Source organism: Anomaloglossus baeobatrachus, chromosome 8, assembly GCF_048569485.1.
Source record: "Anomaloglossus baeobatrachus isolate aAnoBae1 chromosome 8, aAnoBae1.hap1, whole genome shotgun sequence".
NCBI classification, from domain to species: domain Eukaryota; kingdom Metazoa; phylum Chordata; class Amphibia; order Anura; family Aromobatidae; genus Anomaloglossus; species Anomaloglossus baeobatrachus.
In genome coordinates, this window is record NC_134360.1 from 56184587 (window position 1) to 56199635 (window position 15049).

General features: G+C 52.6%; 1 protein-coding gene across 1 annotated transcript in view; it reads left to right on the forward strand.

Annotated features, from left to right (window-relative positions):
• Positions 1 to 15049, forward strand: part of DNAH1 (dynein axonemal heavy chain 1) — a 105538-nt gene that overhangs the window by 71036 nt on the left and 19453 nt on the right. The window contains exons 68-78 of the mRNA XM_075321632.1: positions 11085 to 11229; positions 11313 to 11471; positions 11563 to 11694; positions 11767 to 11937; positions 12129 to 12308; positions 12393 to 12569; positions 12781 to 12948; positions 13024 to 13154; positions 13229 to 13373; positions 14201 to 14407; positions 14806 to 15040. Of these exons, the coding sequence (XP_075177747.1) occupies positions 11085 to 11229; positions 11313 to 11471; positions 11563 to 11694; positions 11767 to 11937; positions 12129 to 12308; positions 12393 to 12569; positions 12781 to 12948; positions 13024 to 13154; positions 13229 to 13373; positions 14201 to 14407; positions 14806 to 15040 (1850 nt within the window). The remainder of the gene's footprint in view (positions 1 to 11084; positions 11230 to 11312; positions 11472 to 11562; positions 11695 to 11766; positions 11938 to 12128; positions 12309 to 12392; positions 12570 to 12780; positions 12949 to 13023; positions 13155 to 13228; positions 13374 to 14200; positions 14408 to 14805; positions 15041 to 15049) is intronic.

The window sequence follows — 15049 nt, forward strand, 5'->3', positions numbered from 1 at the left end:
AGCCATTCCTCTCAGCTCTGCTAACGCTGGAGAGGAGAGACAAGCTCAGGGAGACCCAGGCAGGATTTCTGGTGCCCACACAACCGCTTTGCGCAGGCGGTAAGCAGCACCTGTGGTGCTGGCCCCACTAGTGCAGAAGTGTACTTATAGATTACATGATTATAGACTATACTTTACACTGTATGGTGCACTGTTGATTTTTGTCTATATACCCTCCTGTATTGCTCAGAGGAGACAACAGCATGTCGTCCACAAATAGCAAGGGTGCCAAAGCACATACTTACTATGCTGCCTGTGCAGCATGTACGGCTATACTGCCGGCAGGTTCCACTGACCCTCATTGTGTGCAATGCTCGGCCCCTGTGGCACTTACTCAGCCGGAGCCTCTGCTAAGGGCGGCCCAGGGAGAACCACCTGTTAACACTGTCCAGGTGACAGGGACGGAGTTTGCAGTTTTTACTGAAAGACTTTCTGAGACTATGGCTAAGATATTAGAAGCCTTGCAGTCCAGGCCGGCATCTCAAGCCAGGGGCACTGTGGAATCATTGCCCCCTGGTCCCCCTCAGTTGGAACAGCAATGTCCTCCCGGGGTGTCTCATGGATCCCAGGGTGAGGTCTCTGACACGGACCGCAGCCCCAGACCGATTAAGCGAGCTCGCTATGATATCCCCTCGACATCATCACAATGTTCAGGGTCTCAGCGAGAGGACTCTCTGTATGATGAAGCGGAGGTAGCTGATCAGGATTCTGATCCTGAAGCCGCTCTCAACCTTGATACTCCTGATGGGGACGCCATAGTGAATGATCTTATTGCGTCCATCAATGGAATGTTGGATATTTCTCCCTCAGCTCCTCCAGTGGAGGAGTCAGCTTCTCAGCAGGAGAAATTCCGTTTCAGGTTTCCCAAGCGTACAAAGAGTATGTTTCTGGACCACTCTGACTTCAGAGAGGCAGTCCAGAAAAACCGAGCTTGTCCAGATAAGCGTTTTTCCAAGCGCCTTAAGGATACACGTTACCCTTTCCCCCCTGACGTGGTCAAGGGCTGGACTCAGTGTCCCAAGGTGGATCCTCCAATCTCCAGACTTGCGGCTAGATCCATAGTTGCAGTGGAAGATGGAGCTTCACTCAAGGATGCCACTGACAGACAGATGGAGCTCTGGTTGAAATCCATCTATGAAGCTATCGGCGCGTCTTTTGCTCCAGCATTCGCAGCCGTATGGGCACTCCAAGCTATCTCAGCTGGTCAGGCGCAAATCGACGCACTCACACGTACGTCTGCGCCGCAGGTGGCGTCTATAACCTCTCAAACGTCGGCATTTGCGTCCTACGCTATTAATGCTGTCCTGGACTCTGCGAGCCGTACGGCGGTTGCAGCCGACAATTCCGTGGCAATACGCAGGGCCTTGTGGCTGCGGGAATGGAAGGCAGATTCGGCTTCCAAAAAGTGCTTAACTGGATTGCCATTTTCTGGCGACCGTTTGTTTGGTGAGAGATTGGATGAAATCATCAAACAATCCAAGGGAAAGGAAACATCCTTAGCCCAGGCCAAACCAAAAACACCCCAACAGAGGAGGGGACAGTCGAGGTTTCGGTCCTTTCGGGGTGCGGGCAGGTCCCAATTCTCCCACTTTTGCGACACCTGGCTGCCACAAGTAAAAGACCGTTGGGTGAGAGACATTTTGTCTCACGGTTACAGGATAGAGTTCAGCTCTCGTCCTCCGACTCGATTCTTCAGAACATCTCCGCCTCCCGAGCGAGCCGAGGCTCTTCTGCAGGCGGTGGGCATTCTGAAGGCAGAAGGAGTGGTGGTCCCGGTTACTCTTCAGCAACAGGGCCACGGTTTCTACTCCAACCTGTTTGTGGTTCCAAAGAAGGACGGGTCCTTCCGTCCTGTTTTGGACCTAAAACTGCTCAACAAACACGTAAGGACCAGGCGGTTCCGGATGGAATCCCTCCGCTCCGTCATCGCCTCAATGTCCCAAGGAGATTTCCTAGCATCAATCGATATCAAGGATGCTTATCTCCACGTACCAATTGCTCCAGAGCATCAGCGCTTCTTGCGCTTCGCCATAGGAGACGAACACCTTCAGTTCGCGGCACTGCCGTTCGGCCTGGCGACAGCCCCAAGGGTTTTCACCAAGGTCATGGCTACAGTAGTTGCGGTCCTCCACTCTCAGGGTCACTCAGTGATACCTTACTTAGACGATCTGCTGGTCAAGGCACCCTCTCAAGAGGCATGCCAACACAGCCTCAACGTTACTCTGGAGATTCTCCAGAGTTTCGGGTGGATCATCAATTTTCCAAAGTCAAATCTGACACCGGTCCAATCGCTGACATATCTTGGCATGGAGTTTCATACTCTTCCAGCAATAGTGAAGCTTCCGCTGGACAAACAGCGTTCACTACAGACAGGGGTGCAATCTCTCCTTCAAGGTCGGTCACACCCCTTGAGGCGCCTCATGCACTTCCTGGGGAAGATGGTGGCAGCAATGGAAGCAGTCCCTTTCGCGCAGTTTCACCTGCGTCCACTTCAATGGGACATCCTACGCAAGTGGGACAGGATGCCGACGTCCCTAGACAGGAACGTTTCCCTCTCTCAGGCAACCAAAGCTTCCCTTCGGTGGTGGCTTCTTCCCACTTCATTATCGAAGGGGAAATCCTTCCTACCCCCATCCTGGGCGGTGGTCACGACGGACGCGAGTCTGTCAGGGTGGGGAGCAGTTTTTCTCCACCACAGGGCTCAGGGTACGTGGACTCAGCAAGAGTCCTCACTTCAGATCAATGTTCTGGAGATCAGGGCAGTGTATCTTGCCCTAAAAGCGTTCCAGCAGTGGCTGGAAGGCAAGCAGATCCGAATTCAGTCGGACAACTCCACAGCGGTGGCTTACATCAACCACCAAGGTGGGACACGCAGTCGGCAAGCCTTCCAGGAAGTCCGGCGGATTCTGCTGTGGGTGGAAGCCACAGCATCCACCATATCCGCAGTTCACATCCCGGGCGTAGAAAACTGGGAAGCAGACTTTCTCAGTCGCCAGGGCATGGACGCAGGGGAATGGTCCCTTCACCCGGACGTGTTTCAGGAGATCTGTTGCCGCTGGGGGATGCCGGACGTCGACCTAATGGCGTCACGGCACAACAACAAGGTCCCAACATTCATGGCTCGATCTCAAGATCACAGAGCTCTGGCGGCAGACGCCTTAGTTCAGGATTGGTCGCAGTTTCGGCTTCCTTATGTGTTTCCTCCTCTGGCACTGTTGCCCAGAGTGTTACGCAAGATCAGGGCCGACTGCCGCCGCGTCATCCTCGTCGCTCCAGACTGGCCGAGGAGGTCGTGGTACCCGGATCTGTGGCATCTCACGGTCGGCCAACCGTGGGCACTGCCAGACCGACCAGATTTGCTGTCTCAAGGGCCGTTTTTCCATCTGAATTCTGCGCCCTCAACCTGACTGTGTGGCCATTGAGTCCTGGATCCTAGCGTCTTCAGGATTATCTCAAGAGGTCATTGCCACTATGAGACAGGCTAGGAAACCTACGTCCGCCAAGATCTACATTTCTCGAACGGCGCCCCTGCGCCGCTCGGATGCACTCTTTGTCCTTGTCGCTGGTCAGCGTAAAGGGACACAAGCTTCCAAGTCAACCCTGGCTCGGTGGATCAAGGAACCAATTCTCGAAGCTTACCGTTCCTCGGGGCTTCCGGTTCCCTCAGGACTGAAGGCCCATTCTACCAGGGCCGTGGGAGCGTCCTGGGCCTTGCGACACCAGGCTACGGCTCAGCAGGTGTGTCAGGCAGCTACCTGGTCGAGCCTGCACACTTTCACGAAGCACTATCAGGTGCATACCTATGCTTCGGCAGATGCCAGCCTAGGTAGGCGAGTCCTTCAGGCGGCAGTTGCCCACCTGTAGGACGGAGCCGTTACGGCTCTATTATGAGGTATTATTTACCCACCCAGGGACTGCTTTTGGACGTCCCAATTGTCTGGGTCTCCCAATAAGGAGCGACAAAGAAGAAGGGAATTTCTTCGGCGCTCCATTGGGAGACCCAGACGATTGGGTGTATAGCTACTGCCTCCGGAGGCCACACAAAGCATTACACTAAAAAGTGTAAGGCCCCTCCCCTTCTGGCTATACACCCCCAGTGGGATCACTGGCTCACCAGTTTTCTGCTTTGTGCGAAGGAGGTCAGACATCCACGTATAGCTCCACTGTTTAGTCAGCAGCAGCTGCTGACTATGTCGGATGGAAGAAAAGTGGGCCCATATGGGGTCCCCAGCATGCTCCCTTCTCACCCCACTTGCAGTTTGTAAGGTTGAGGTACCCATTGCGGGTACGGAGGCTGGAGCCCACATGCTGTTTTCCTTCCCCATCCCCCCTCAGGGCTCTGGGTGAAGTGGGATCTTACAGGTCTCCAGGCACTGAGACCGGGCTCCATCCACAGACCCAGAGAACCTGCTGGATATGGAGCTGAGTATCGTCAGGGACAGGCCCTGCTACATTAAGGTACTCTGTGTCCCCGGGCAAGCGCGCACACACACACCAGCATTGCTGGGAGTGTTAGTGCGCCGGGGGCAACAGCGCAGAGCGCTCGTGCTATTAGTCACTACAGCTTTGCTGAGTGACTTTATGTATTGGGAACTGCCGCGCCGGCCGTTGCTGGGTGTTTTTTACACTGTGGCGCGGCTGGGACTTGTGGTGCGCCGGGGACTTCCGCGCTAGCCGTGCACATGGACGGCCGCGCTTATTACTCGAGTCCCCGGCTTTGCGGCCTAGTTTTCGTTTCGTTCCCGCCTCCAGCCCTGCCAGTCAGGGGAGAGGCGGGACGCTGTACAGACAGTCAGCGCCGAGGGCTGGAGTCTGCTTTGCATTCTCCAGCCCCCTTCACTGGACACAGTGGGACGCCAGTTTCCCGCTCTTGTCTGGGGCACGCCCACGGCCCGCCCCTCGTCACACGAGCTGGAGAAGGACGCCGGCAGCCATTCCTGCACGCCGTCCGAGCTGGGGAACGGAGACATGCTCTGGGCAACCAACACAGGGCTCTGGCGACCACACACCCGCGTTATAGGCGGGCGGTAAGCAGCACCTGAAGTGCTGACCCCACTAAATACCGAAGTGTCCATTTGTATTTTATGCTTGTATGCTATACACTGCACTGTAGGTCGCTATCTTTGGCTATATGCCCTTCTAGATGGCGAGATAACAGCAGCAAAAACGCAAGGGTGCTAAGGCACAGGTTTTCTAGGCTGCTTGTATTGCATGGCTGAAGTGTTCATTTGTACTTATGCTTGTATGCTATACATTGCACTGTACGGTCGCTACTCTTGGCTATATTCTCCTAGAGGGCTGGACAACTGCAGCAAAAAAGCATGGGTGCCAAGGCACAGGCTTTATAGGCTGCTTGTACTGCATGTGCTGAAGTGTTCATTTGTATATATGCTTGTATGCTATACATTGCACTGTACGGTCGCTACTCTGGGCTATATTCTCCTAGATGGCTGGACAACAGCAGCAAAAAAGCAAGGGTGCCAAGGCACAGGCTTTCTATGCTGCTTGTATTGCATGTGCTGAAGGGTTTATGCTTGTATGTTGTACATTGCATGGATGACTAGAATACAGCAGCAAAAAAGCAACACAGGCTTTCTATGCTGCTTTTCCTGCATACTGTTCCACCGGCAGGTTTCACTGACCCCCATTGTGGGCAATGCTCCCCTGTAGCACTTGGTCAGCCGGGGTCTCTACTAGAAGTGGCCGAAGAAACCACCTGTGAACCCTGTCCAGGGACAGGGACGGAGATTGTCATGGGATGGAGACTTTGCACTCCAGACAGGCCATGGGCAATCTTGATTAATGCTCCCTGGCCACCCTCATTTGGAACGTACTCAGTACTCCGGGGGGGTCCCAGGCATTCCAGGGTGAAGGCTCTGACACGGACGGCAGTCCCAGACAGCCTAAGCTAGCTCGCTGGGTACGACACTGGGCTTCATCACTGGTCAAGGTCCCAGCAGGACGACTCTCTGTATGATGAGGCAGACGTAGCTGATCAGGGCTTTGGTCCTGACACCGCTCTCAATCCGGATACACCGGATGGTGACGCCATAGTGAATGATCTTATAGCGTCCATCAATGGAATGTTGCATATTTCTCCCTCAGCTCCCCCAGTGGAGGAGTCAGCTTCACAGCAGGAGAAATCCTTTTTCAGTACTCATGCGTAGATGGAGTACTTTTTCTGACCACGCTGACTTCAGAGACGCAGTTCAGAAACACCACGCTTACCAGATAAACGTTTTCTCCAAACGTATTAAGGATGCACGTTATCCCTTTACCCTGATGTGGTACAGCCCTGGACCCAGGGTCCAAAGGTGGATCCCCCAATCTCCAGGCTTGCGGCTAGATCCATAGTTGCAGGGGAGATGGGAATTCACTTAAAGATGCCATTGACAGACAGATAGACCTCTGGTTGAAATCTGTCTGTGAAGCTATCAGCGTGTCGGTTGCTCCGGCATTCGCAGCCGTATGGGCACCCTAACCTATTTCAGCTGGTCTTGCGCAGCTGGTCTTGAGCACATGTACATCTGTGCCGCAGGTGGTGTCCTTAACCTCGCAATGTCTGCATGTCTGCATTGCGACTTACCCTAGTAATACTGTCCTGGGGGGACAGTCGAGGTTGGGCCTTCCCAGGCTCGGGCAAGTCCCAATTGTACTCGTCTAAAAGGGCTCAAAAGGCTCAGAGGGGCTCAGATTCCGGCCGGGCTCATTCACGCCCAAGGAAGGCAGCAGGAGGAACCGCTGCCAAGGCGATCTCCTCATGTATTTCAGCTCTCTCTCCCCGCATCCGCGGTTGGTGGCAGAATCTCCCGCTTCTGGGTACATTTAGCTGCCACAGGTCACAGACCGGTGGGTGAGAGACATTGTGTCTCACGTGTACAGGATAGAGCTCTGTTCTCGTCCTCCGGCTCGATTCTTCAGAAATCCCCCCCCCCCCCACCGAGCCGATGCTCTTCTGCAGGCAGAAGGAGTGGTAATCCCTGTTCCTCTTCAGGAACAAGACACGTTTTTTTCCTCCAATCTTATTGGGGTGCCAAAAAAGGGTGGCTTTTTCCGTTCCGTTCTGGACCTAAAACTGCTCACCAAGCACGTGAAGGCCAGGCGGTTCCGGATGTAACCCTCCGCTCCGTCATTGCCTCAATGTCTCAAGGAGATTTTCCTAGCATCAATAGACATCAGGATGCTTATCTCCTCGTGCCGATTGCTCCAGAGCACCAGCGTTTGCTACGTTTCGTTATTGAAGACGAGCATCTTCAGTGCGTAGCCCTGCCCTTCGGTCTGGCGACAGCCCTACGGGTTTTCACCAAGTTCAGGGCAGCAGTGGGAGCAGTCCTGCACTCTCAGGGTCACTCTGTGATCCTTACTGGACGATCCACTTGTCAAGGCACCCTCTCAAGAGGCATGCCGACACAGCCTGAACGTGGCGCTGGAGACTCTCCAGAGTTTCGGGTGGATCATCAACTTTTCAAGGTTACATCGGGCACCGACCCAATCGCTGACATATCTGGGCATGGAGTTTCACACTCCCTCAGCGATAGTGAAGCTTCCGCTGGATAAGCAGCGTTCACTACAGACGGGGGTGCAGTCTCTCCTTCAAGGCAAGTCACACCCCTTAAGACGCCTCATGCAGAGGCAGTCACTTTCGCGCAGTTTCACTGCGTCCGCTTCAATGGGACATGCTTTGCCAATGGGTTGGGGAGTCGACGTCCCTAGAAAGGAACGTTTCCCTTCTCAGACGGTCAAGGACTCTCTCCAGAGGAGTCCATCCTTCAGATCAATGTTCTGGAAATCTGGGCAGTGCATCTTGCCCTGCAAGCCTTCCAGCAGTGGCTGGAAGGAAAACAGATCCGACTTCAGTCGGACAATTCCACAGCGGTGGCAGACATCGCCCACCAAGGCGGAACACGCATCGCCAAGCCTACCAGGCAATCCGGCGGATTCTGATGTGGGTGGGGGACAGAGCATCCACCATATCCGCAGTTCACATCCCGGGCGTAGAAAATTGGGAAGCAGACTTCCTCAGTCGCCTGGGCATGGACGCAGGGGAATGGCCTCTGCACCCAGTATGGTGTCAGGAAATCTGTAGCCGCTGGAGGATGCCGGACGTCGACCTAATGGCGTCTCGGCACAACAACAAGGTCCCGATTTTCATGGCGCGGTCTCACGAGCAAAGAGCTCTGGCGGCAGGCGCCCTAGTTCAGGATTGGTCGCAGTTCCAGCTACCCTATGTGTTTCCTACTCTGGCACTGTTGCCCAGAGTGCTACGCAAGCTCAGCTCCGCTTGCCGCCGCGCCATCCTCGTCGTCCCAGACTGACCGAGGAGGTCGTGGTCCCGGATCTGTGGCATCTCACGGTCGGCCAACCGTGGGCACTCTCAGACCGGCCAGACTTACTGTCCCAAGGGCCGTTCTTTCCACTGAATTCTACGGCCCTGATCCGGACTGTGTGGCCATCGAGTCCGAGATCCTAGCGTCTTCAGGATTATCTCAAGACGTCATTGCCACCATGAGACGGGCTAGGAAGCCGACGTCTGCCAAAATCTCCCACAAGACGTGGAAGTTATTCTTATCTTGGTGCTCTGCTTAGGGAGTGTCTCCCTGGCCATTTGCATTGTCTCCTTTTTCCCCCTTCCTGCATCTGGATTGGGAAAAGGTTTGTCGCTCGGCTCCCTTAAAGGACAAGTCGCAGCGCTGTCGGTATTCTTTCAGAAGCGCCTAGTACGACTTCCTCAGGTACGCACGTTCCTGCAGGGGGATTATCACATTGTCCCTCCGTACAAGAGGCCGTCAGACCCATGGGATCTGCACAGGGTAGTAATTGCTCTCTAGGAGCCGCCCTTCGAGCCTCTGAGGGTTGTTTTCACTTTCTCGACTTTCACAGAAAGTGGCCTTTCTGGTAGCGGTCACGTCTCTTCGGAGAGTGTCAGAACTAGCAGCGCGGTCATCCAGAGCTCCCTTCCTGGTGTTCACCAAGATAAGGTAGTGCTGCGTCCGATCCCAGAGTTTCTCCCTAAGGTGGTATCCCCTTTTTATCACAATCAGGATATCTCCTTACCTTCCTTTTCTCCATTTCATCGATATGTAATGGCTTTGCATTGTTGGATCTGGTGTAGAGCACCCAGAATCTACATTCCCGCACGGCGCTCCTGCGCCGCTCGGATGCACTCTTTGTCCTTGTCACTGGTCAGCGCAAGGGATCGCAGGCTGCAACATCCACCCTGGCTCAATGGATCAAGGAACCAATCCTTGAAGCCTACCGTTCTACTGGGCTTCCGGTTTCATCAGGGCTGAAGGCCCATTCTACCAGAGCCGTGGGTGCGTCCTGGGCATTACGGCACCAGGCTACGGCTCAACAGGTGTGCCAGGCAGCTACCTGGTCGAGTCTGCACACTTTCACCAAACATTATCAGGTGCATACCTATGCTTCGGCGGACGCCAGCCTAGGTAGAAGAGTCCTGCAGGCGGCAGTTGCCTCCCCGTAGGGGAAGGCTGTCTTGCAGCTCTAACATGAGGTATTTCTTTACCCACCCAGGGACAGCTTTTGGACGTCCCAATCGTCTGGGTCTCCCAATGGAGCGCCGAAGAAGAAGGGAATTTTGTTACTTACCGTAAATTCCTTTTCTTCTAGCTCCTATTGGGAGACCCAGCACCCGCCCTGTTGTCCTTCGGGATTTTTGGTTGTTGTCGGGTACACATGTTGTTCATGTTGAATGGTTTTCAGTTCTCCGATGTTACTTCGGAGTGAATTTGTTTAAACCAGTTATTGGCTTTCCTCCTTCTTGCTTTTGCACTAAAACTGGTGAGCCAGTGATCCCACTGGGGGTGTATAGCCAGAAGGGGAGGGGCCTTACACTTTTTAGTGTAATGCTTTGTGTGGCCTCCGGAGGCAGTAGCTATACACCCAATCGTCTGGGTCTCCCAATAGGAGCTAGAAGAAAAGGAATTTACGGTAAGTAACAAAATTCCCTTCTTTGTTTACTTACCGTAAATTCCTTTTCTTCTAGCTCCAATTGGGAGACCCAGCACCCGCCCCTGTTTTTGTATAACACATGTTGTTCATGTTAAATGGTTTCAGTTCTCCGATATTCCTTCGGATTGAATTTACTTTAAACCAGTTTATAATTTTTTCCTCCTTCGGGCTTTTGCACCAAAACTGATGAGCCCGTACCAGTACGGGGGGTGTATAGGCTGAAGGGGAGGGGCTTTACACTTTTAGTGTAATACTTTGTGTGGCCACCGGAGGCATAAGCTATACACCCAATTGTCTGGGTCTCCCAATTGGAGCTAGAAGAAAAGGAATTTACGGTAAGTAAACAAAATTCCCTTCTTTTCTAAGTCCACGTGGGCATGGAGTTATATACAATAGAAGCGTGGGTCTGGGGGTAAGACTCCTAGATGGGGGGGAAAGGATGAGCAGACATATGCGCCCAAGATAATGTGTCCTCCTCTGCTCTTCCTGAGCTGCATGCTGCATTTGGCTCAGGATGAACTGCGCCCACCATAATGTGTCCTCCTCTGCTCATCCTGAGCATCCTGCTTCATGATTCATGAAGTAGGAAGCTCAGGATAAGCTGCGCCCACGATGTTTCCTCCTCTGCTCATCCGGGGCCCCCTGCTTCATGAATCATGATACTGACCCACAGGCAGCGCCTGTCATTGGTTGCTGGGAGACGCTGTCACACAGGCTGGGGGCATGTCTGACTGCAACCAATCACAGACGCCAGGATGGCCGGTGGGTGGGGAAAGCAGTGCATATGTATGAGCAATGATGACCGGCCCAGGGAGGACACAGGAGCAGTGTACAGCCGTGCGGGAGCAGTTTACAGCTGCGCCGGATCCTCAGTAAGTATGAAGCGCTCTATTCATACTTTTCTTCATTTTTTCTTTATTTTTAATTTCTTGAGTGCCATATCCGGATTAAACACTCAGAATCCCAGGCCCGAGTCCAGCATGGCACACGGGCATCTTTGAAACCGCGCAGATCTGAACTTCTACAGTCCGGGTCCGCCCATCACTACTTGTGACCTGTACTCTGATGATTTTTAGGGAGGTTCTTCCTGGTGAATTGGACCAGAAATTAGATTCCTTCCAAAAGCTGCTGATTCTTCGATGTCTACGGGGTGACAAAGTGACTAATGCCATGCAGGACTACGTCTGCCAGCAACTGGGCCAGAGGTTCATTGAGCCCCAGGTCAGTGGGGGCGGGCGGCCCGTATGGATGTGATGGAAGACATTTTCCGGCACTGGATTTGTCATTTTCATACTTGATTCTAGACTTCGGACCTGGGAGCCGTGTACCGCGAGTCGTCACCGGTGACTCCGCTGATCTTCATCTTATCACCCGGCACCGACCCGGCTGCAGATCTCTACAAATTTGCCGAGGAAATGAGATTTTCCAAGAAGCTAACTGCGATATCCCTGGGTCAGGGCCAGGTGTGTACCCTACTCATAGCCATGTACCTACCATCTTACCTTCCTGGAGGTCCCAGCTCTTGTCAGCAGATTTCCATTTCTCTGTCTCCAGGGTCCTCGGGCTGAAGCCATGATGCGTAATGCCATGGAACGGGGGAAGTGGGTGTTTTTCCAAAATTGCCACCTTGCCCCAAGTTGGATGCCCTCATTAGAAAGATTAATCGAGAGTATAGACCCAGACAAGGTAGGTACTCCTGCCCCATCTCCTCTCCCACATTTTGTGATGCCCCCTTGTCATGACTTCTTGTTCCTTTAGGTTCACCGGGACTTTAGGCTTTGGCTCACCAGTATGCCCAGTAACCAGTTCCCAGTGTCCATCCTGCAGAACGGCTCTAAACTCACCATTGAACCTCCCCGCGGTGTGAAAGCAAATCTCCTGCGTACCTACCTGAGTCTGAGCGACGTGGAGCTTAATGACTGCAGGAAGGTGGGTATCCTGCCCTGCTCAGAGTACCCCCATATGTGTCCTGCGCTCTTGTAGTGCCTTGTCTATAGTCGTGAACCACAGATTTTAGTAAGATCTGCCATATAAGTTCCAACTACGGAATAGATATTCATGATGCCGATGATGATTTTTACAAGTTTCTTCTCATTTTTTGTACCCGTTTCTTTCCTCAGGCTCCTGAGTACAAGGCGCTGCTTCTATCTCTCTGCCTTTTCCATGGGAGCATTCTTGAAAGACGAAAGTTTGGACCATTAGGGTTCAATATCCCCTATGAATTTACAGACGGAGATCTCCGAATTTGCATTTCTCAGCTGAAAATGTTCCTGGAGGAATACACAGACGTCCCCTACAAGGTGCGGCCATGCAGGAGTCTATGACGCCTGTAAGCGGTGCCATAGATTCAGTAGTGCAGGTGACGTTCTGTGCTTCTCCGGCAGGTCCTACGTTACACAGCCGGCGAGATCAATTATGGCGGCCGCGTTACAGACGACTGGGATAGACGCTGCCTCCTGAACATACTGCAGGACTTTTATCAGCCTCCGGTTCTAGAAGAAGGTCACAAGTTCTCCGAGTCTGGGGTGTATCATCAGATCAGCCCGGCCTACGACCTGAATGTGAGGATCCTTACTGCCTGTTTCTACAGATGATGCTCCAGACGTAGACCTGTCCAAAACCTTTTAAAGGGGTACTTCAGGGACTCCATGTAGAATTGTCCTGAAGGCTTTGTATGCAGTAGGGCATAGCCAGGACCATAGGGAGGTGCACAGAAAACGTTGGTGCTCGAGTTGTGACCCTGTTCCTCCTCCTCTTTGGCTCCTCTCTCAGGGTTACCTGCAGTACATCCGCTCTCTTCCTCTCAATGATATGACAGAATTATTCGGACTCCATGAAAACGCAAACATCACCTTTGCGCAGAATGAAAGCTTCACCCTTTTAGGATCTCTGGTGACCCTGCAGCCACGGACACAGAGTACAGGGGGGAGCCGCGATGAGGCAAGTACCACCATCACCCTCGCACACAAAGTGACTCGCGGGCTGGAGGGTTAACATCAGTGCTCGTTTCTGTAGATGGTGGAAGAAATCGCTGAAGGCATTCTGAAGAAGATTCCTCAGCTCATCTCGGTGCAGGATGTCATGGCCAAGTATCCGGTCATGTACCAGGAGTCCATGAACACCGTGCTGGTACAAGAAGTCATACGGTGAGGGCCGGCAGAGCGGCAAAGTCCACTGCAGCTGAGTAATGCAGACATGACATTAGTTCCTTTCCCCTCAGGTATAACCGGCTCCTGGGTGTCCTCTTCCAGACACTGAGAGATCTGCTGAAGGCCATGAAGGGCCAAGTGGTCATGTCCTCACAGCTGGAGCTCATGGCGAACAGTCTATATAACAACTCAGTGCCAGAACTCTGGAGAGGGAAGGTGAGTGTCCGGCTACTATCTACAGCCTCCAGGGCCAACCATCATGTCACCTCTCATATCTATAGTCTCTCGAAGGGCCGAACACCATGTCACATATATCTATAGCCCCCCCTCAGGCCAGACATCATGTCACATATCATATTTATAGTCCACCCAGGGCCGGACATCATGTCATATCTCATATCTATAGTCCCCTCAGGGCCGGACATCATGTCATATCTCATATCTATAGTCCCCCCAGGGCCGGACATCATGTGACATCTCCTATCTATAGTTCCTCCAAGGGCCGGACACCATGTCACATATTATATCTATAGACCTCCCCTAGGGTCGGACATCATGTGACATCTATAGTTCCCCCAAGGGCCGAACACCATGTCACATATATCTATAGCCCCCCCTCAGGCCAGACATCATGTCACATATCATATTTATAGTCCACCCATGGCCGGACATCATGTCACATCTCCTATCTATAATTCCCCCAAGGGCCGGACACCATGTCACATATCAAATCTATAGCCCCCCCCCCCAGTATCCCCCGACCCAGGGCTGGATATTATGTCACATCCCCTATCTATAGTTCCCCTCAGGGCCGGATGCCATGTCACATATCATATCCATAGCCCCCCCCTGGGCCGGACACCATGTCATATATAATATGCATAGTACCCCCTAGGGCCAGACATCATGTGACTATCTATAGTTCCCCCCAAGGGTCGGACACCATGTCACATATATCTATAGCCCCCGGGGCATTACATCAGGTCACATATGTATAAGGCTCGGTCCTAGACTGGCCCTGGTTCATGCTGCTCTTGTTTTAGGCTTATCCATCCTTGAAGCCGTTGGCCTCCTGGGTCATAGATCTCCTCCAAAGAATGGATTTTATTCAGAAATGGATTGCAAACGGGATCCCTGCCGCTTTCTGGATCAGTGGACTATTTTTCCCGCAGGCGTTCCTCACTGGGACTTTGCAGAATTTTGCAAGAAAACACGTGATTTCCATTGATACAATCTCCTTTGATTTTAAGGTAAGACTGACACCCGCTGTTACCTGAACCTGCAGTGTATACAGGGATTTTTCAACCACTTCAAAAATAATCTTCTAAAGTCACCAAAAAAACAAAAAGTTTTTTTTTAGAACAGTTTTGTATGAACCCGCGGTCTGTGATGCTGTAGTGTAGATTTATTTATATCTGGTGTAGCGGTTAGTTTCTTTTTGTGGCTCATTTCTACACGAAAAACTGTATCAAAATCGCAACAAAATAAGCGTGCAATATATACACAAAAAACACAGCAAAGAATGGACCTGATGCTTTTAAAGATGAAGATGGTTTGTTTGCTTTGCAGGGCAGATTGAGGACATATATGCAGCAGTCCAGAATGGACGCCCCCTTTGTGTATTTACACGACTTTGTATCCACTCCAGGTCCTCAGTGAGACAGCGGCAGATCTGCGAGAGCGCCCCTCGGAGGGATGCTACATCTATGGTTTATATCTGGAAGGAGCCTGCTGGGACAAGACCACAATGGAGCTTACAGAGTCCAGACCCAAAGAACTTTACACGGAGATGGCCGTCATCTGGCTCCTGCCTGTGGCTGACCGCCGGCCGCCCATCTCCGGAACGTACCTGTGCCCCATTTACAAGACGCTGACGAGGGCAGGTAAAGGAA